The sequence below is a fragment of the Saimiri boliviensis genome, chromosome 14 (assembly GCF_048565385.1).
Source record: "Saimiri boliviensis isolate mSaiBol1 chromosome 14, mSaiBol1.pri, whole genome shotgun sequence".
Lineage (NCBI taxonomy): Eukaryota > Metazoa > Chordata > Mammalia > Primates > Cebidae > Saimiri > Saimiri boliviensis.
Genome location: NC_133462.1, coordinates 92416949 through 92440325, shown reverse-complemented (window position 1 = coordinate 92440325; position 23377 = coordinate 92416949). Strand labels below are relative to the sequence as shown.

Below are 23377 nucleotides of genomic sequence, written 5' to 3'. Positions count from 1 at the left end.
GAATTGAATGCTGTCACTCAGCAGTGCCTATCCTCTGTGGCATCAGGGACAGCTTTCACGGAAGACAATTTCCCCCACAGACCCGATGGGAGTGGGGAATGGTTTGGGGGTGAAACTGTTCCACCTCAGATCATCAGGCATTAGATTCTCATAAGAAGCACGCAACCCAGATGCCTTGCACATGCAGTTCACGACAGCTCACACAATAGCACAAAGTTCCTATGATAATCTTTGTTTTTTTTTTGAGACAGAGTCTTGCTCTGTTGCCCAGGCTGGAGTGCTGTGGTGTGATCTCGGCTCACTGCAACCTCTGCCTCCTGGGTTCAAGCTATCTCAACCTCTCAAGTAGCTAGGACCACAGGTGTACACCACCACACCTGGCTAGTTTTTTGTATTTTAGTAGAGATGGTGTTTCACCATGTTAGCCAGGATGGTCTTGATCTCCTGACTTTGTGATTCACCCGACTCGGTCTCCCAAAGTGCTGGGATTACAGGCGTTAGCCACCGCGCCCGGCCTCCTATGATAATCTAATGCTAACACTGGTGTGACAGGAGGCGGGGCTCAGAGGTCGTACTTACTACCCACTGCTCACCCCCTGCTGTGCGGCCCGATTCCTGATGGACCTGTACCCTTCTGTGGCCTGGGGGTTAGGGATCCTGCTCTAGCTAATGGCAATCTTGATCTTGCCCCAGCTTCCCAGACCTTGCACACTGAGTCTCCAGTCCTGAGAAGGCAGAAGGTAACCCCAGATGGGCTCTAGGAGGCAGCGCTTCTCCAGGCAAGAGGCAGGGAAGGGGACTGGCAGCCTCGTTCAGAGAGGCTCGTCCTAAGGTTCCTGCAGATGCTGGGCCTGCTGCCCCAAGTGCCACCCGCACCCCACCCTCTCTTGGATGAGAAGAGGTGCTCACATTTTGAAAAAGCTGCCTCTACTTATGAAGGCTCATTCCCTTTCTATTATTTTTATTATTATTATTATTATTATTACTATTATTATACTTCAAGTTCTGGGGTACACGTGCAGAGCGTGCAGGATTGTAACATAGGTATACGCGTGCCACGGCGGTTGGCTGCACCCACCACCCCATCATCTACATTCAGTGTTTCTCCTAATGCTATCCCCTCCCCTATCCCGACCCCCTGTTATCCCTCCACTAGCCCCTCACTTCCCCTGGCAGGTTCCAGAGTGTGATGCTCCCCTCCCTGTGTCCATGTGTTCTCATTGTTCAACACCCACTTATGAGTGAGAACATGCAGTGTTTGGTTTTCTGTTCCTGTGTCAGTTTGCAGAGAATGATGGTTTCTACTTCATCCATGTCCCTGCAAAGGACATGAACTCATCCTTTTTTGCAGCTGCATAGTATTCCATGGTGTATATGTGCCACATTTTCTTCATCCAGTCTATCATTGATGGGCATTTGGGTTCACTCCAGGTCTTTGCTACTGTGAACAGCACCGCAATGAACATACGTGTGCATGTGTCTTTTGAGTAGAGTGATTTACAATCCTTTGGGTAAATACCCAGAGTCCCTTTCAAGTCACTGACTTCAACTTGAGCTTCCACAGCTGCCTGTGGTTTGAATGAACTGCTGTGGTCCGACGCGACGAGCCTAAAGATGACCTTGGTTCCTGACTCCTCACTAGGGCCTTAGGAGGAAGAGTTCCCATCACAGACCCTGAGGATGGGCGACCTCATTGCTTTTGCGGAACTCAGGCTTCTGGAAGCGGATGCTGCCTGCGGTGTTGGCTGAAGGCCGGCAGCTCGGGATCACAAATGCCTCAGGGTCCACCCGCCTGCTCCCTGACTCCACCACAGAGGAGGCGGCGAGCTCAGCACGGCTGCTGAAACCCAACGTGCCTCAGTGACGGATCTCAACAAAAAAGGATTAGGTCTGGGTCTGAAGCACAGACGGAGCCCGGAAGAGGGAGGGGCCAGGCATCATGTCCACCGTGGGATGGTTAGGAGGACCACCGTTCAAGATGACTGGGAGAAGCATCTCAGACAGATGCGACACGAGAGGAGAGTCCCAGGAGGACTTGCCCCGAGCTCTTGTTAAAGGCAGCCAGGACATTAGCAACTAGCTGCTGTTTAGAAACCAAGTGTTTAGAAACACCCGGTTGGCAAATAAGCAAATAGGACCCATGAAAGGGATTCTTTCTCCATGAGGAGTAACAGTCATAAACGAAGGTAAAGGCCTCAGGGCTTGCAGGAGCCCCGAGTGAAAGGTGTACTTCCTAAGGGTCTGTGCTCTTGACAAAGCCACGTGGAAGAGAACCAGAAATTCTATTTTGAGCGAATTGGTTCATGGTAGAATTTGCGTCTAGAAAGGCTCTGGTCCTTCAGATGAGCTGGGACATAAGACCCTTTAGCCCGAGCCCAGTTCACCTTGACAGATCCTCGGGGTGGCCCTTCTGGGGGCCCGCTCTGGTGGTATGTGCCCGGGACACTGGGTTCGGCCTGAGAAGGCACATCCATTAAATAGGAAGACTCCTCGCACCTTGCTGCAGAAAGGAATAGCACATGACCGTAACAAATGAATGGTGAAAGAAAATGTGCAAATGCACCGTCAAAATGCTCGGGTGAGGGCAGGGTTCCCTGGACGAGGAAGCTCCCAAAAATTAGAGAGGAATTTGTGCCGCCTGTCAGCGCAGAACTGGCAAGGGGGTGGAGCCCTTGGAGCTCTCCCTGCCTGCTTTCCTGAATGGTGCCACTGCTTAGCATTGATTGACCGCGCCTGGACTGGCCGCCAAGCCTGCACTGAATGGCTGAGGTCAGGAATCTGCTCCGTGCCTCTTCCATCTTCAAGGTCAGTATCATTTGCAAAGTCAGAACCAGTCGGCGCACATGGAGGAGGACTGAGGGAGAGCCTGGGACGGGTAATGAATCCAGACTCACTTTCCAGCTTGCTCACGTGATGAACAGTCTGATACAGTGAAGGAGAGGAATGAAGCAGGCTACAGCCCTCTGTGCACATTCCAGCGACTTTCCCAGAGGCAAGCACGCGCCACACAGGTGCCAAGCACAGAGCTGCCTGGGAAGACAGGCGAAGAGGCAGTGGGGTGTCTGTGTTGTGGAGGGGCGGGGAGGGGACAGAATGCAGAATTTGGTTTTCTATTTTTTTTTCCCCTCGTAAGTGAGCAGGAGGAGTAAGAGGAAATCAAATGTGCAGAAAACTTCCCCTTTCTAAGGAACCCATTGCAAAGACAAGGTTTGACACGCTGAAAGCTAACAAAATACCGCCTAATGTGGCTTCGGAGCATTCCTGGATTTGATAAAAGAAGCCGGGGCTATCCTGCTGTGCTGGGCAAAGGCAGCGCCTGCATTACAGAGCGTGCTGAGAAGGGGGCATGGGTCTGCAGGGCAGCGCGGGCTGCCAGGGCCTCTGGAGCTGTGAGGAGGAGGCAGTTTGAGCCTGCCACCCACCGGCTGGGTGACCTGAGTGCGCCTTCGCCTTATCTTCCGGTACCTCAAAAGAGGGCAGTTTCTAGTGGACTAATCACTTTGCAAATGTAAATTTGCAGATGCCAAATATTGAATCTAGGCGGTGGCGAGGCTCAGGGAAAACATTACAGCAAGGGTCTTTTTAGGATCACACACAATAAAGGACGTTAAGGAACGGAGGGATGATGAAGCAAACGCACCGGCCGGGGGGTGTCGTGGGGAGGGCGGCGCTGGCTGCACGGCCGGGCCACCGTGTTTCCGGCGCCAGGCGGCCCAGCGAGGTCTCGATGAGCTGTGAGGCACAGCAGGGCAGGGGCAGCTGGTGACGGTCTGTATCCCCGTGACCAAGAGCTCAAGCAGGCCACGGGACGGCTCCAGGACTGCGTCTGATGCTGATAACAGCGTGGATGTTAGTCTGTGCTTACTTGAGACACAGAAACACTTCACTGATCATTCTCTCCGTGCCTGAATAGAAGGAAGCGACTCCGGGAATGAAGGCAGGCAGCCGTCTGCAAGGACTGGGAGTGGAGGTGTCACCCGGGAGGGCAAGTGGCCAGCTGATGTTTAAAATGTGCTTAATTAACAAGAGGCTTCAACAGGAAATCCAAACTTTTTTTTTGAGACGGGGTCTCACTCTGTTGCCCAGGCTGGTGCCATAGCGTCATCTCAACTCACCTCTGGCTCCTGGGCTCAAGCAACACCTCAGCCTCCCAAGTAGCTGGGACTACAAGCATGCAGCACCATGCAGAGCTAATTCTTGTAGAGACGGGTTTTCCCCACGTTGCCCAGGCTGGTCTCAAACTCCTGGGCTCAAGCAATCCTCCCGCCTCCGCCTCCCAAAGTGCTGGGAATACAGGTATGAGCCACAGCGCTGGGCCATGAAAACGATTTTTTAACGTTTCCCTACTCGTTTATAATAAAACCCAACTCTAACTAAAAGGAAGTTACTTCTTTCAAATTAAAAATAATTCCGTATGTTTACATTCATCTTTCCCATCATCAATTCAACAACTACTTAAAGAGATCGTAAAAGCATGTCGCCCTGCAGAAACAGTGTAAAAGCTGTAAGTAAAATATGTAACCGATGACCCCCTAACAAGGTGTAATTTGGAATTTTATCCACATCACGATCTATGAAGTCATGGCATTAAGAGACACGATTCTCCTTTTATGGAAACCAGTAAGGGCCAGTAATTTTCCTTCATTTCCAACTCCAGCGGCTTCCCTGCCCTGCCCTTTCCCCCAACAAGTTGAATTTATTTGACTACAGAAATGACATCAAATGGAACTCTATAATTCTTCAACTCGAAATTTTTCCCCCATAGAAAATGGTTGTTACAAGAGCTGGCAAAACCATTTCTGTGTTTATCCAACTAGGATTCCCAAATTTCAAGAGTTGAGATGGACAGGAGTATAATCACCATTTAAGCTCCTAAAGTCAGTCCAGTAATGGTCTCCTGGTAAAAAAGAAACTCACAGTGTATTTGGTGGCGGGTCTGGCAGCGACAGAGAGCAGAGGGAAAGGAAACCTCCAGCACATCCTGAACCTCAGTAATGACAGAATACACGGCCTCTTCCCTCCCACGATAGTAACTTAGTTTTGTAGGATTTTTACAGATAAACCATGAATCCACATCTATTTAGTTAATCCTCGCAGCAACTCCGTAAGGTCAGTGTTTTTTCCATTTAAATAGGTGAGGACAGGCTCGACCAGAGAGGTTTAACCAGACTTTCATCATTGGTTATTGGTCAAAAGTATGATACACTTGTATACGTGTTCTATCATGTTCAGCCTTCTGTGTCTGTGACGTAAGCAACGTGTACAGCTCTAACCCTCATTTTAGGAAGAGTGGACGCTCACGCAGCTGGTACGAGGCTCTGCTGGGCCTTGGAAGGAGCCTGGACAGCCAGCCAAGTGCCCACCACACCATCCAATGACAACACTGATTTGGGGTGATGGTGGTGAAGAGTGGCTTTGTCTCTGCCAGACATAGGAGCGGCTGTAATGTGACTGTCCCGGAGCAGTAACAAAGAGAGGGAAGGATCCGGGAAGTCAACGAACATTTACATGGGAAGGTGGGTGGTAACTTCTCAAGCTTTCTAAGCGCCCTCAGTAGGGTTGCCGGACACAATACGTGACGCCAGGAATGCCCCGTGCAATGTTGAAGCGCATACTTACAATAAAATCTTATTTGCTGGTTATCTGAAATTCGAATTTGCCTGGATATCCTATACATTCTTTTGGTTAAGGCTGGTGGCCCTACCCTCAAGGGTGAGCCAGGCTTCTACCCTCACTCTCATCAATATGAAACAGAAGCCTCTTTATTACGGTGACAATGACCTTCAGTGGCGAGTGGAAACCTCAACTGAGACAATTTCCTACTTCCTCTCATTTGAGCAGCCTAAAGTTAGAACTGGAATAGATTTCAGTATTTCCAAAAGTTTTGAATTTGGAAAATCATGCATTACACAGCTGTTAGCCAAGGCTGACCCCTGGCACTGAACTTGTAATGAAATCCAGACTGTCCCTCTGTGGCATACCTCAGAGACGGCACCAAACCAAGCGTCCCACACCATCCTGACCCCGCCGCATTCTTTTGAGTAGAAGAGTCACTTACTTGTATGGAATGTGTTTGCTGCCATTGACGAGTGCCAGGATGACATTGCCCAGAGCAGACAGTGAGAGGCACAGCCCTGAGCCTCCGTCCCGATTTTTGCTAAGTGCTTTCACACAGCTGCCGAGATCGATGAGATGCAGGCGGCTGCGACCTCCAGACACTACCACGGGAGAGAAGACAAAAGAGAAGTGGTTACGTTCTGACAAACACTCATCTGCTCTGCATGTAGCTCCTTGGGAAATCTGAGGAACAATGCAAGGGGGACGTAAAAGGTTGAAGTTCATGACCCAGTAGGAAACGCCGGCAGAACCACGCTGGGTTGCAGAAGCACTGGCTCTCGCAGATTCCTCCCCACACACCAGACCTTCCAGAGTCTGCGACATTCATACTACAAACAAATGAATCCAGATGATCCTCATATGTTGGACTGAATGAGATTTCGGAGAAAACTGATGTCTAATTAAAGGAGGATATGCTTCTACCCGAATGTCTCTTGAATAGCAGAATTCTGAAACTCATCAGGTTAGAAGCTGAATGGCTCTTGAGTGATCACCTGCTTTGGTTGATCATTACACAGAACCCAACCTAAAGCTCAGCCAGGAATTGGGTTGCAAACCCAAGGCAAAAATCAGGAAGAAACAACAACCAGGTGCATAGACAGCAAAGACCCAAATACTTGCTGAGTGTCTGCCAAGGGCCAGGTGGGGTACACACATCAGTCTCATCCACTGCCCATGATAGAATCATAAGCTAAATACGATGATCCTTTCTTTATTGATGAGAAAATTACAGTTCAGAAACGTTAAGTAACTTGCCCATGAGCACATCTGCCGCTGAAGTTCAGGGAGACCAAGGTGCCAACAATTTACAAGACAGAGCGCTGCCGAGGAGAGAACTCCAGATACCTGCAGGAAGTCCCTCAAGGGTTCGGCTGAGGACTGGGGGCACATCTGGTATAGTTTAGTGTCCGTGTCCTCCAAATCTCCTGTTGAAATGTGACCCTCCATGTTGGAGATGGGCCGTTCACCCCCATCACCCAAACACCTCCCACCAGGGTCCATCACTGAGGACACAGGCCTTATGCTGAAAAGTGATCCTCAGTGTTGGAGATGGGGTCTGGTGGGAGATGTTTGAGTCTTGGGGGTGGAGCCTTCGTGAACACTTGGTTCTCTTCCCATGGTAATGAGTGAGTTCCTGCTCTTCAAGTTCATGCAAAAGCTGGTTGTTTAAAAGAGGCTATCACCTTCCCTGCTTTCTCCCCTGCTCTCTCTCTCGCCACGTGACATGCCTGCTCTCCTTCCACCTTCCACCGTCATCGTAAGCTTCCTGAGGCCTCACCAGAAGCAAATGCTGGTGCCACACTTGCATCGCCTGCAGAACTATGAGCAAAATAAACCTTTTTAGAAATTACCCAGCCGCAGGTGTTCTTTAATAGCAATGCAAAAGGGACTATCGCAACATTCATGTGAGAAAACTATTTTCAAGGCTCAGAAGTTAACCATCTAAAAAGACTGGAGACGATGCTGCACAGCACTCACGTAAAGCCAGGAAGAGGGCCACGTCCTAACAGCCAGTCGGGAAAACATTAAGCTTCACAGGGCATTGGGTTGAATACCCAGAAGGATTTCCCATACCTAGCCACAGACTGAGCACTGACCTGATCCCATCTAACACATATTAAAAGCGGAAACACAAAAAAAAGTGATCAAACTGTTTCCAAGTAATGCAACTACATCTTAAAAAAATACTTAAGAATATTTACAAAGTACAAAGATATCTAGCCCTAAATACTCAATAAAAACCAACCAGGCACGTAAAGACTTAGGAAAATGAGACCCATAATGAAGAGATTATTTAAACCAACCAACCAACATCTAGCATAGATGTTAGAATTGACAGAAACAGCTATTTAGTAAAACAGTTATTCCGACTGTATTTCAAATGTTCAAAAAGCGAAGTAGAAACGTAATATATATTTCAAAAGACACAAAACTGAACCTCTAGACATAAAAACTACAATATGTGAGATAAAAAAAACACTACATGAGATTAATGGCAGATTAGAGATTGCAGAATGCAAAAACAGTAAATTTGAAGATCTAGCAATAAAATTATTCAGAATAAAATATACAGGGAAAATTTGAAACCCCCCACACACACACACAAAAACAAACAGCAAAAAAAGAGCTGTAGGGCAACTTTAAGTGTCCAAATATGTGTAATTGGAGTCCCTAAAGGAGAAGACACAGAGTATGATACAAATAAAATATTTGAGAAAAATAATGGCTAAAAATTCCCCACATTTAATGAAGGTCATAAACCCACATATCCAAAAAGCTAAGTGAGCCCCAAGCACAAAGAAAGAAACTACATCAAGCCCTATTATAACCAGACTGCTCAAACCCAGTGATATAAAGTCAAATCTTGAAACAAGCCACAGGAAAAAAAACACATCACATATAAAGGAACAAAGATAAGGATGATAGTGGATCTCCCTGGAAATAGAGCAGGTGAGAACACAGTGGGGCAAGGTTTTTAAAGTACTAAAAAGTGTCAAGTTAGAAATATACACCCAGCAAAAGTATTATTCCAAGCAAAAGCGAAATAAAGATATTTTTAGATTTAAAAATCCTAAAAGAATTCACCGTAAGCAAAAACACAGGGAATATAGATGAAGGAATGAAGAGCTCTGGAAATGATAACCACGCGGGTGACCGTGTCATTTTTATTACTTAAATCTCTTTTAAAGATCATTGTTAAAACAAAAATCACAATGTGATGTGTGAATGACATGCATAAAATTAAAACATTTGATTACAATAACACAAAAGTCAGAGGAGAGGAATGGAAGTATACTATTGTAAGGTTTTTATTCCTTATAGAAGTGGCATAATATCACTTGAAATTAGATTGTGGTAACTTAAACGTGTACTACGAACACTAGAGCAATAAACAATAAAAAGTAACAGCTAATAAACCAGCAAAAGATAGAAATTGGAACCATTTAAGTGTTTAATAAATCCAAAAGGCGGCAGATAAAAAAGAGAACAAAGATCAGATGGGACAAATAGAAAACAAAAAAATAATATTTCGAACCAAACTATATCAATAATCATATTAAATATAAATAGTCTAAAATACCCTTATTAAATGGCAAAAATCGTCAGACTGGATAAAAAAGTGAGGCTCTACTATATGCTCCCTATGAGAAATGCACTTCAAATATAAATAAACAATAGCTTAAACATATAAGTGTAGATAAGGCAAACGGTAACCATAAGAGTTGGAGCGGATCTACCAATATTAGACAAAAGAGACTGAACACAGTGAAAGAATGATCCCGTCTGTGCTGAGACCCGCAGGGAGCCCTGTCCAGCACCTCCTGCTGCAGTCACAGAACTATCTACCGATGCAGTGTCCTGGGAAACACGCCTTCCGATACAAGACTGGGCTTTCCAGCTTCTATCCCAAGAGGGCCCAGTCACAGCTCCAGACCCTCTGTCTGCAGTCCGGTAACTATTCTACCTGTATAGGAATTTGCTGGGTGACACACAACCCTCTGGGCCAAGACTAAGCCCTTCGGTATCTGTCTCACGGCAGTTCCTATGAGGGCCCAGATTCTGCTCTAGTTCTTGCTGATAGTTGGGGAACTATCCTGTCAATGCAGGGACTTACTAGAAGATGCATGCCCATTTCAGCCAATGTGGCAGGCATGCCAGCCTCCATCTCATAGCAGACCTGAGGAGGCCCAGTCTTGGCTCTAGCTCCTCTTGTTATGGGTAAGAAACTACTCCAGTTGTACAGAGACTTGCTGGGTAATACATGCCTGTCTCAGCCAAAGAGAAGGGCCCATCAGCCTCCTTCCCAAGGCAGATTCCGAAAGGGTCGAGTCTCAACTTCTGCCCCTCTTGCTATAGTTGGGGATCCAACCTATGCAGAGACCTGCTTGGAAGTACACTTCTCTGGGCCACTAGGACGGTCTTCAGGACTCAGGTCCCTGGTGGTCAGTGTTCCCACATAACACAAGCACTGTCCTTGGGTCTTCCCCAGGGCCATTTGGGCCAGAAAGCCACAAAAACTGCAGAGCCCTTGTGAGACTCACAGCAAGCCTGGGTATAGAGCATCCTCTAGGGCTGAGATGACTGCAGTGATCACAGAAAGGGAACACAATAGTCAGAATTAGCACTTAGAATCCCTGGAAGGCCCTCTGTAGAAGTACAGGCACGAACAAAGCCAGACTAGGAAGACTCAAATGAATATTTAATCTCTCACTGTGCATATATCATCACACTTCAAGCATCAAGAACAGTCAGGGAAATATAATGTCAAAGGGACAAAGTAGGGCACCAAGACTGGCCCTAAAATGATGAAAATGTGTGATCTCTGGGACAAATAATTCAAAACAATAGTTTTAAGGAAGCTCAATGAACTTCGAGAAAGCTCAGAGAAATTTCTCAGAGAAAGTTCACAGAAATATTTTAAAAATAAAATTAAATTCTGGAGGTAAAAAATGCAATGAATGAAATGAAAAAAATGCAATAGAGAATATCAGAGGAATTGATGAAAAAGAAAGGATCAGTGAGCTCAAAGGCAGACTATCTGAAAATACACAGTCAGGGCCAGGTACAGTGGCTCACACCTGTAATCCCAGCACTTTGGGAGGCTGAGGCAGGCGGATCACAGGGTTAAAGGACCGAGACTATCCAGGCTAACACAGCCAAACACTGTCACTACTGAAATACAAAAAATTAGCTGGGTGTGGTGGCACACACCTGTGGTCCCAACTACTTGGGAGGCTGAGGCAGGAGAAGCGCTTGAATCCAGAAGGCGGAGGTTACAGTGAGCCAAGATCACGCCATTGCACTCCAGCCTGGTGACAGAGCAAAACTCTGTCTCAAAAAAAAAGAAAAAAGAAAGAAAAAAAAAAAAAGAAAATACACAGTAGAGAGAAAAAAAAAAAAAAAAGAATGAGAAGGAATGAACAAAGCGTATGGGACTTATTGACCAACATCAAAAGAGCAAATATTTGGGTTAGTGGAGTTAAAGACAGAACTGAGAAAGACAAGAGGCAGCAAGCTTATTTAAAGAAAGAACCGAACTTTCTAAACCTGGAGAACAATATAAATATCCAGGTACATGAAGGTCAATGGTCACCAATGAGATTCAACCAAAAGAAGAAGACCTCAAGACATATTATAATTAAATTCACAAAGTCAAAGGCAAAGAGAATCCTAAAAACAGTGAGAGCACAAGAAAAAAAAGCAAATAACATATAAAGGATATCCAACACAACTGGCAGCAGACTTCTCAGCAGAAATTTTACAGGCCAGGAGGGAGTGGGATAATATTATCCAAAGTGCTAAAGGAAAAAAATTGCCCACCAAGAATACTGCATCTAGCAAAGTTATTCCTCAGAAATGAAGAAGATGACTTTCCCAGAGAAAATGTGTGACTACCAGACCTATCCTATGACAAATGCTAAACAAGTTCTTAAAACCATAAGAAAAATAATGCTAATGTGATTCTTATATATTAATCATGACATGTAAACCATTTTTATCTTTAGTAAGAGGATTAAAAGACAAAACTATTAAATAATAGCTACAACATTTTTGAGGTAGGCAATTTAAAAATGTAAACTTTTACATCAAAAATTCAAAATGCAGGAAGAGAAAAGAATGAAAGTATATGTCTGTGTTTTTTCCTTTTTCATTTGTTTCTTCTGCTGCAATAAAAGTTAAATTGGTATCACTTTTAAATAATTTGTTATAACTACAGGAAGTTTTTTGTAAGCTTCATGGTAACCTAAAGCAACAATCTATAACTGATATACAAAAAAAAAAAAAAAAGCAGCAAATGAAAACATACTACCAAAGAAAATCACTTTACCACAAAATAGAAGAAAGGAAGTGAGGAGGCACACTACACAGTTAGAAAATAAGTAATAAAATGGCAGTAGGAAGGCCTTACCTAGCAATAATAACATGGAATGTATATGGACTAAATTCACCAAATAAAAGACACAGTGGCTGAACGGATTAATAAATAAGACCCAACTATATGTTGCCTACAGTAAACTCATTCATCTATAAAGGCACACATAGACTAACAGTGAAGGGATAGGAAAAGCATTCCATGCAAATGGAAGTGGAAAAAGATCAAGACTAACTATACTTAGATCAGATAAAATACACTTTAAGTGAAAAACTATATAAAGAAACAAAGGAAATTATGATACAATGATAATTCACTTTAAGTGAAAAACTATATAAAGAAACAAAGGAAATTATGATATAATGATAATTCAGCAATGAGTCAGTTCAGAAAGAGGATATGACAGTTATAAATATATATGACCAAATAGCAGGATACTTATACGTATAAATCAAATATTACTAGATCTAAATAGGAGAGGTAGACTATAATATAATAATAGTAAGGGACATCAACACCCCACTTTTGGGAATGGGTGGATCATTCAGGCAGAAAAATCAACAAAGAAACCTCAGAATTAAACTATACTCTAGACCAAATGGACTTAACAGATATTCATGGAACATTTTATCCAACTGCTGCAAAATACCCATTCTTCTCATCAGTACATGAAACATTCTCCAGGACAGACCATATACTAGGCTGTAGAACATGTCTCAACAAGTTTTAAAAAGTCAAAATCATAACGAGTCTCTTTTCTAACCACAACAGAACAAAACTATAAATTAATAACAAGAGAAATGCTGGAAACTATACAAACACCTGGAAATTGAGCATGTTCCTGGATGACCAATGGGTCAACAGAGAATTAAGAATAAAGTTTGAGAAGTTCTTGAAGCAAATGAGAATGGAAACACAACATGCCAGAACCTATGGGATATAGAAAAAGTAGCACTAAGAGAAAGGTCCACAGCAATAACTAACTACATTACAGATATAGACTCTGAATAGACAACCTAGTGTTGCATCTCAATGAACTAGAAAAGAAAAAACAAACCAAATATAAAATTAGTGGGGAAAAAAAATTAGTAAAACTGAGCAGCAACAAATGAAATTGAGACTAAAGTCACACCAGTCAAGTCTTCAATTATAGCTGGCAATTTCAAATACCCCCATTGCAAAATTGACACAAGTAGAAAACCGTAAGGATACAGATTTGAACTATACTGTCAAATATCTACTTGATGCAGAATATTCAACCCAACAAAGCAGAATACACATTCTTTTGAAGTGCACACAAAACATTTACCAAGATACACAGTGTTCTGGTCCACAAAACAAGGTTAAGTAAATGTTAAAAGATTCATATCACTCAAAGCATGTTCTCTGATTCAATGGAATTAAATCAGAAGTCAATGTAGAACAGTATCTCAAAAATCCACAAATATTCTGAAACTCCACAACTTGGCCCCAAACAGCCTGTAGTCAAGGAAAAATTTAAAGTGAAAATGTTAAAGTGTTTTTAAGCAAATAGAAACGAAATGATACAAAACACCAAAGGTCTCTCAAGAAGTAATAGATAATAAAAATGGCCCTAAATTCATTAAAGAAATAGAATCTGTAGTTCACAACCTTTCCACAGGTAAAGCTCTGGGACCAGATGGAAGTACTGGTGAATTCTACCAAACATTTGAGGAAGAAATAGTAATTCTACTCAAAGTCTTCCTGAAAATAGGAAGAAATTCTTCCCAAGTTATACTATATTAGTCTGATACCAAAAGTAAACAAATATGTTGTTTGGAAAAAACAAAACCAAACAAAACAAAACCTGCAGACCAACATCCCTCATGAACATTGCCAAAGATTCTAAACAAAATATTAAACAGCCATATTAGAAAATTATATCTAGGGCCAGGCATGGTGACTCACTCCTATAATCTCAGTATTATGGGAGGTTGAGGTACTTGAGCCCAGAAGTTCAAGACCAGCCTGGGCAACATTACAAGACCTCATCACTACAAAAAAGTATTAAAAAATTAGCTGGGCAAGTTGGTGCACACTGTAATCCTAGCTACTTGGGAGGCTGATATGGAAGGAAGGACTCCTTGAGTCCAGGAATTCAATATTGCAATGAGCTGTGATCATGCCACTGCACTTCAGCCTAGGTGACAGAGTGAAACCCCAACTCAAAAAAAACTGTATCTAGCAACAAATACAAATGGGTTTTATACCATGAGCAAATGGGGTTTATTTCAGGAATGCAAGGTTGGTTAACAAAAAACCTAATCTATCAATATAATTTACCATATTAACAAACTGAAAGGCAAACTGACTGTTTCAGTAGCAGAAAAAGCATTTACCAAAATTCAGTCAATCTTGATAAAAAAATCTCAGCAACATATAAAGATAAGGTAATATCCTCAATTTGATGAAAGGTATCTACTAAAAACTATAGCTAACATCATACTTAATGGTAAAAGACTAAATGCTTTCCCTCTAAGATCAGGAGTAAGACGAGTATGTCCACTCTCACCATTTCCACTTAACATTGTACTGGAAGTCCTAGCCAGTACAGTGAGGCAAGTACAATAAATGAAAAATATCCAGATTGGAAAGCAAGTCAAATGGTCTTTATCGGTGACATAAATCACCTATAGAAAATCTAAGAATGAAATCCACAAAAAAGTTACTAAAACTAATAGGTGAGTTTAGAAAGGTTGCAGAATATGTCGTCAATGGACAAAATCAATTGCATTTCTTTATACTAGTAACAAACAATTAGAAATTAAAACTTAAGGCTGGGTGTGGCACTTCACATCTATAATCCCAGCATTTTGGGAGGCCAAGGCAGAAAGATTACTTAAGACTAGGAGTTCAAGACCAGCCTAGTCAACATAGTGAGACTCCATGACACAGAAATATATACAAATGAACTACTGATCCATGAAATGAAATGATTAAATCTCAAAATGATTATGCTAAGTGAAAGAAGCCACACCAGAGAGCACGGACCGTATGACATGTTTCCTTCCGTGTGAAATTCTAGGCAGTCCACAATCATGTCTAGAAACTGAAAGCAGATAGGCAGTTTGAGTCTGGAGACAGGAAGGAAGAAGAGCTTCAGCCAGACTGCAAGGTTCCTGGGTACATCACCCACCCCTGGGCTGTCTCCCTTTCCCAGCCTCAGCCCCAGGCAGCAGCAGAATGCTGCTCCTTCAAGCCTCTGGATTCTTCTTTCCAGGCGGCAGAGCTCACACCATCACGCCTGGCCTGCCTCCTGTTGCTGCCAGGACAGCCGCTCTTCCCTGTGCCTTTCCCTACTCTGCACAGAAGGAAAATGGCAAAGGCAGAGATGGAAACTTCTCAAAGCTGTTGTGGAGGCCAAGTAATCTGGGGCAAGATTGAAAGGTAATGGTACAGAAAGCGAGCAGAGTGCATGGGACCCACATGCGTCCGGAGCACGCGGCACCCCGGTGTGAGGGAGGGATCCGGGCATCCACGCCTCTGCAGCTGAGGCCGCACTGCTCACGCTGTAGGATGGAAATATTCAGGAAGCACTGTCCTAAGGCCAGCCTGCCTCCACCCCTGCCTACCCTCAGTTTCCAAATCTAGTACTGAGGAAAAAAAGGTGAGCAACATTTACAGAAAGCACAGCGTTGCAATTCAAGCTCTCCAGCTACTGACATATCTACGGCAAAGAACTTTCTACATTAAGGATGTTACATTTTGTTTCTCATCAACTATCCCGGGTAAAATCCCTTAAAGGGGAAGATATTATTTGTCACTTCTGTTTTATGCTATTTTTTATCCTTCAAGCTCAGGTCAAGGCAGGCACTAGGGAAATAGTTATTTTTAAAGCAAAATATCATTTGTTTTGCAGCCTAATTATATAGATGGGAGAAGCTCAGATATTCCACATGCACCACAGATTAAAGGGCAAAGACAGGGACCAATTCAGACTCTAATAGTCCATTTGATGTAATGGAATAAAATGTATAATGTACATGTAGTAAAACAGAGCACAGAGAACAAAGGCATAGTTTAGACTGTGCCGAGGAGTAATATTATAAAATACCTGTAATTATACCTGCATGACTCAAAGTAAGAGTCACATTTAGACAATGGAAAATCTACTCTCTGCTCTGTACCCGCTGGAGTTCAGTAGTCACAGAATTCTGAATCTCACACATGCGGCTTCACTTGAAATAGCACACGGTGAGCGAGCACACACCATGCGCTATTATCAAGAACTGACATCACTTCCCGGGGCTGGGGAGAAAGTGTAGCTACAGAACAAAGGAACGCAATAGGTGATCATTCATAGCAGGTAAGAAGCAGGTTCCTTGCTGACTTTCCAGATTTTGAGGTCAAGACTGCAGGGTTAAAGGCACGTAACTCAGTCTGCCTCGTGTAATCCTTTAGTTATATTGTAATGTGCGATATTTTAAGTCTAGACTTTGACCAAACCAAATTACCCACATATCTTATTCTACCCACAGGAAACAATGTAATAATTTTTCCTACTCCTGAGCCAAGCACCTGGAAGGTACCAGGGAATCCTAAGTTCTTCTAATATCACTACAATATCCCAGAATGCAGAAATAAGCCCCATTTTATAGGGAAGGAAACTGAGGCTTGTAGATGTTAATCACCCACGATCTCATAGAAAATTAATGCTAAATCTAAGATGAAAATTCGAAGCTAACCAGAAAGTGTGTAGAAGCTCTTCTAACTCACCTTCCCTTACTGTATCGTTCCTCCCAAACTTTGCTGCCCGTTTGAAGCACTTTGGAATCTTTAAAGAAATATTGGTGGCCGGCTCCCACGCCACGCTAATTTAATTGGGCTGGAGGAAGCATGCGCGCTGCATGCCTTTAAAAGCCCCCCAGGTGAGTCTAATGTGCAGCTAAGGGTGGAGCCACGGCCTTCCCACGTGGCCAGGTGAAGCAGTGCTCTGGGTCACCTGCGAGTCGTGCTGCCTGAGTCCACAGCACAGTGAGGGCTCGTGGTTAGTGGAGGCTGTGGTCTAGTTTGCGAACTTTTGCTCCAAAAAGAATCAGCTGCATAGGTCTTCATAGGTCAGCGGTGTTTCCCCCAATAGGTTTCTGCCACTTGTTATTATAAGTAGAAGCATAAGAAAATACTATCTAAGGCAATGAAATTAATTTGCACAGAGTTAATGTTTCTATAAAAACTCAGCTGGGCGTAGTGGCTCACACCTGTAATCCTAGCACTTTGGGAGGGGGAAGCCGGTGGATCACGAGGTCAGAGATTGAGAACATCCTGGCCAACATGGTGAAACCCCATCTCCACTAAAAATTAAAAAAAAAAAAAAAAAAAGGGCCGGTGTGGTGGTGGGTGCCTGTAGTCTCAGCTACTCGGGAGGCTGAGGCAGGAGAATCACTTAAACCCGGAAGGCAGGGGTTGCAGTGAGCCAAGATCGCGCCCCTGCACTCCAGCCTGGGTGACAGAGTGAGACCCTGTCTTAAAATAAATAAATAAATAAATTTTAAAGACGTTGAATTTGGTGTGAATGAGGAATTACAGAATGGAAAACACTGTAAGAATCTAAAAAAGTCTATATCCCTATACCCAGTTGGTTGTATAAGTGTTTTTTAAGCTCTTTTTTTTTTTTAAATTTTGAGACGGAGTCTTGCTCTGTTGCCAGGTGCCAGACTGGAGTGCAATGGTGTGAGCTTGGCTCACTGCAACCTCCACCTCCTGGGTTCAAGCAATGCTCGTGCCTCAGCCTCTCAAGTAACTTGGACTATAGTGGCAAGCCACCACGCCCAGCTATTTTTTTTTTTATTTTTTTAATTTTTTTTATTTTTTTTTTTTAGTAGAGATAGGGTTTCACCATATTGGCCAGGAGGGTCTCAATCTCTTGATCTCGTAATCCGCCCACCTCAGCGTCCCAAAGTGCTGGGATTACAGGGGTGAGCCACCACACCTGGACTTTTTTTAAGCTCTTTCATCTCTTTGAAGAAATTTAAGGCAAAAACTGAACTGTTAACATGAATGTGGTTCGTGGAAACCAAATTTTGAATTGAAAACTCAAAGAGAAAGACTTGGCGCTTTACGGCTCACAAAATCAATGAATAAAAATACATTTGTATTATTTAAGTTTAGATAACATCTTTATGACATGAATATATCATTTTCTACAATTCCCCGTTTAACCAGCTTTCCCAGTGAGCTGACCTCCTCCCGGCTGTGCCGCATATGAGAGCTTCTCTAACCTAACAGCATCTATGTACATCAGAGGTAACTGGGGGTCTTGCTCTTTCTGAACCACAGCCGTACTAGATAATAGCTGGGATTACAGGTGTGAGCCACCATGCCCATACAAAAAACACCTCATTTTAATCACATCTTTTCAAAGCATTGAGTTGAGGTTGCTTTTTTTTTTTTTTTTTTTTCCTTTTTTTTTGAGACAGAGTCTCCCTCTTATCGCCCAGGCTGGAGTGCAATGGTGCAATCTCAGCTCACTGCAACCTCCGCCTCCCAGGTTCAAGTGATTCTCCTGCCTCAGCCTCCTGAGTAGCTGGGATTACAGGCACCCACTACCACACCCAGCTAATTTTTTGTATTTTTAGTAGAGATAGGGTTTCACTATGTTGGTCAGGCTAGCCAAGAACTCCTGATCTCAGGTGATCCGCCTGCACTGGCCTCCCAAAGTGCTGGGATTACAGGCGTGAGCCACTGTGCCTGGCTGCCTTTTTTTTTTTTTTTTAAGGAGTCTTGCTCTGTTGTCCAGGCTGGAGTGCAGTGGTGTGATCTGGGCTCATTGCAACCTCCACCTCCTGGGTTCAAGTGATTCTCCTGCCTCAGCCTCCTGAGTAGCTGGGATTACAGGTGCCTACCACTACACCCAGCTAATTTTTGCATTTCTAGTAGAGATGAGGTTTCACCATGTTGGCCAGACTGGTCTTGAACTCCAGATCTCAAGTGATCCGCCCGCCTCAGCCTCCCAAAGCGCTGGGATTATGGCGTGAGCCACTATGCCCAGGCCAGATATTCTTTTTTAAAGAACAAAAAACAGAGTTTTACTCTGTTGCCCAAGCTAGAGTGCAGGGGCACGATCTCGTCTCACTGCAACCTCTGCCTCCTGGGTTCAAGCAGTTCTCCTGCCTTAGCCTCCCAAGTCGCTGGGATTACAGGTGCCTGCCACCACGCCCGGCTAATTTTTGTATTTTTAGTAAAGATGGGGTTTCACCCTGCTGGCCAGGCTGGCTGAGGTAGGTAGATCACCTGAAGTCAGCAGTTTGAGACCAGAGTTTCATTTTTTAAACCACAGCACACATTCCATTTGGACAAAGGAGGCCTGAGCACTGATGCAGCAGACAGAGCGCCAGCACTGGGGGAACCCAGGATGAGTGACCGGGCACCGTGTCCTCAAGGAAGCTACAGTCTAACGGGGCTTGGACAAGCCCACAAACAGCCAAAAAATAAGGCCGAGTAGGGAAAAGTGTAACACCCAACAAACTGCTGAGATGCCAAGAAGAAAGACATTACAAAGAGGGGGAGTCCGGACGTCTTCGTGGCGGAGGCGACCGGAGAGGAGCGTGGTAGAGACCAGGCGCTGCTGCCGTCCCCCTCCGCCCCCGGCTCCCTGTCTCCTTCCTTTCCTTCTGCAGCTCTGACTTTAGTAAGCATGGAGAGGCCGCTGATGGGGTCCCAGCTGGTGAGGACCCAGAAGAGGCAGAAGGGGCAGGAGGAAAAGTGCCAGGAAATGGGAGCAGCAGGCCTGTGGGAAGGAGCAGGGGGAAACTGAGGCACGGGGTCCAGGAGATTGTGAAGCCAAAAGGAGTGCTGAAGAATGTACCCGATCAGCTCTGACTTCTCATTGAAAGGATGCCAGTTACCTGCTGAGAGTGGGCAGGAGGCTCGAGAAGATTAGAAATGGATGCGGGGTGGGAATTCCAGGCTGCGCTCTTCAGAACAGTCTCCTGGCCAACATTCAAAAACATATAGGCCGGGTGCGGAGGCTCACGCCTGGAATCCCAGCACTTCGGGAGGCCGAGGCAGGCAGATTACAAAGTCAGTAGATCAAGACCATCCTGGCCAACATGGTAAAACCCCCACTCTACTAAAAATACAAAAAAAATTAGCTGGGCATGGTGGTGAGCGCCTGTAGTCCTGACTACTTGGGAGGCTGAGGCAGGAGAATTGCTTGAACGTGGGAGGCAGAGAATGCAGTGAGCTGAGATCGCGCCAATGCACTCCAGCCTGGCAACAGAGCGAGAGTCTTCCCAAAACAAAATAATTAAACAAATTATAAAATTATCAAAATACATACATACATACATACGGATGACAAAAACCTAGGATATGAAACTGCCACTTCATTGTTGACCTGGCGGGAGATGTGAACTCTGCAGTGTGGACATCCCTGCTGCACAGGCTTTGCTGCTGGGGACCGCAGGGGACGGGCTCTGCCTGCAGTAGAAGCAAGGTTCTTTCCTGGGCCTCTTTTGCCACGTCTGCCACCCAAAGAATGGCTCTCCAGAGTCAGCCACCATGGAGCCCTACCTACAGCATCGGCTGATTAAGACATTCCATGACGTGTAAAGAAAACACTTGCATTGGCTAAACAAAACAGATGAGGCCAAGTGTGGTGGTGGCTCACGCCCGTGATCCCAGCACTCTGTGGTGGTGGCTCACGCCTGTGATCCCAGCACTCTGGGAGGCTGAGAGGGGAATCACTTGAGGTCAAGAGTTCAAGACCAGCCTGGTCCACATGGTGAAACCCCATCTCTACTAAAAACACAAAAATTAACCAGGCGTGGTGGTGGACGCCTGTAATCCCAGCAACTAAAGAGGCTGAGGTAGGCAAATCGCTGGAACTCAGAAGGGGGAGGTTGCCGTGAGCTGAGATTGCACCGCTGCACTCCAGCCTGGGCGACAGAGCAAGCGAGACTCAGTATTAAAAACAAACAAACAAACAAAAAAAAAACAAACAACAAAACAGATTGAAGAGTCTGAACCCATCTGTAAACAGACGAGTGTAGCACAGATGTATGCCCAAGTGCCCATACCATTGCTCATGTGCACACACAGCAGCCCAGCCTACAAAGCCCTCGAATCTTCCCCGGAGGCAATGAAGCAAATGAACAAATCAGAAACCTGGTGTCATTCTGGGCCTTGAGCAACAGTTGCTTGCAAGCTTAGATTATTCATAAAAGTGAGGTTTTGGGCAGGGCAAGGTAACTCACGCCTCTAATCCCAGCACTTTGGGAGGCTGAGGTAGGCAGATTACAAGGTCAAGAGATCGAGACCATTCTGCTCAACTTAGTGAAACCCCGTCTCAACTAAAAATACAAAAAAGTAGCTGGGCGTGGTGGCATGCAGCTGTAGTCCCAGCTACTCCAGAGGCTGTGACAGGAGAATCACTTGAACCCGGGAGGCAGAGGTTGCAGTGAGCCGAGATCGTGCCATTGCACTCCAGCCTGGGTGACAAGAGTGAGACTCAGTTTCCAAAAAAAAAAAAAAAAAAAAAAAAAGTGACGGTTTTAAAAGCCATCTTTACCAGCAGGACAGGTAAGAGCTCCATGTCATTCATGCATTACCCCGAAGTATCACTAGTACACGCTGAGCATCCCCAACCCTGAAATCCGAAATCCAAAATCCCAAACTTTTTGAAGGCCAACACGATCCCGCAAGGGGAAATTCCACACTTGACCTCATGATGGGCTGGAGTCAAAATGCAGTGAAAACTTGGTTTCATGCATAAAATCATGAAAGATTGTATAAAATTACCTTTAGACTATGTCTATAAGGCATACATGAAACATACATGGATTCTGTAGATTTCGGTCTCAGTCCCAAGATATCATTATGTATATGCAAATATTTCAAAATCTGAAAACAATATGAAATCTGAAATAATTCTGGTCCCAAGCACCACCTTGTTTGAGATGCCTGGTGCACCCATCATGACAAGAAGCAGCTCTCTGATCATCAGAACTTCCTGGTCTCTTCCCTAGTGCTGGAATTCCCAAGAAGGCTCTTAAGCCATTACAGATGGAGCTTAGCAAAGCAGAGGAAGGCCTCTGTGATGTGGATGAGTCCCACTACTATTCCAATCATGTTTTAAACAGGGTATATATATATCTGCATGTATATATACCCTGTTTAAATGTGTGTGCATATATATAGATATATATGTGTGTGTGTGTGCGTATATATATACGCACACACATCTTGAGACAGAGTGTTACCCTGGCACCCAGGCTGGAGTGCAATGGCGCAATCTTGGCTCACTGTAACCTCTGCCTCCCGGATTCAAGCGATTCTCCTGCCTCAGCCTCCAGAGTAGCTGGGATTACAAGCATCTGCCACCATGCCTGGCTAAGTTTTTGTATCTTTAATAGAGATGGGGTTTCAACATGTTGGCCAGGCTGGTCTCGAACTCCTGATCTCATGATCCACCTGGCTTGGCCTCTCAAAATGCTGGGATTATAGGCATGAGCCACAGTGCCAGGCCAGACAGGGAGATATTTTAGACTTAACCTCGTGCTATCTGCAAAGCAGGGATATATCAACAAACACTTTTCTATTTGGACTGGAATGTTTCAAACATTTTTTTTGTCTGTCTACTTAAATGTGTAAAATGCATTTGTGTGCAAAATTATAAATGTGAAATGCATTTCTGTGTAAAATGTGTAAAATGCATTTGTGTGTAAAATGTGTGAAATGCATTTATGTATATGAAGACTCAGCCTGTTTCATTCTTACAGCAGAGATCTCCTCTAATGACTGGTTAACAGCAGCCAGCTCCACTTCCTGCTTCCCTGCAGGGTAACTAATTAATAAACTTTCTCCTAATTGAGTTCTGGCTGCCAGGTCCACAGGGATTATTACTTATATGTAAGTAAACAAAATTTCCATTTTAAACCACGCTTCGGATCTCCTCATTATATTTTAACCAGTTATAAATTCACAAAATCAAGCAGGTCCTGGCAGGGAGGCCGTGTGCAATGGGGTCTGGATCCTTTCTCCTCAAGAGGAAAGAGAGGTCCCCCAGTCTGCAGCTCCCAGGGGCCTGCACTCTTCCCCCCGCTTCATCCTCACCTCCTGAAACATCAGGAAGGACCTACAAGAGGTTTTGGAAGCCACTCGTGGTATTTGCCTTTTCCTTTAACCCGAATGCATTATTTAAAAGCAAGTTTCTTTCACAATCTAAAAACAGGAAGAAGACGAGTTGGCTATTAAATATTTAATAAGCGTGCAGGATTCCTTAGGTACTGATTTGGTGGATCACTGAGTTTGGCTGAATTTCAGGTTCCAATATTTGAAGTCATTTAACGAACTGTCTCCTGGTTTTCAAGATTTCTCCTGACTTTCAGATTCCAAATTGAAAGCAGAACCGAAAAAAAGTAAAAA

At 44.4% G+C, this 23377-nt stretch overlaps 1 protein-coding gene across 3 annotated transcripts in view; it reads right to left on the bottom strand.

Moving 5' to 3' along the window:
* The window catches only part of KIF26B (kinesin family member 26B), a 526146-nt gene that overhangs the window by 52922 nt on the left and 449847 nt on the right, over positions 1–23377 (bottom strand). For all 3 annotated transcript variants that reach the window (XM_039464246.2, XM_074385662.1, XM_074385663.1), the window contains one exon: positions 6059–6218. In XM_039464246.2, the coding sequence (XP_039320180.2) occupies positions 6059–6218 (160 nt within the window). The remainder of the gene's footprint in view (positions 1–6058; positions 6219–23377) is intronic.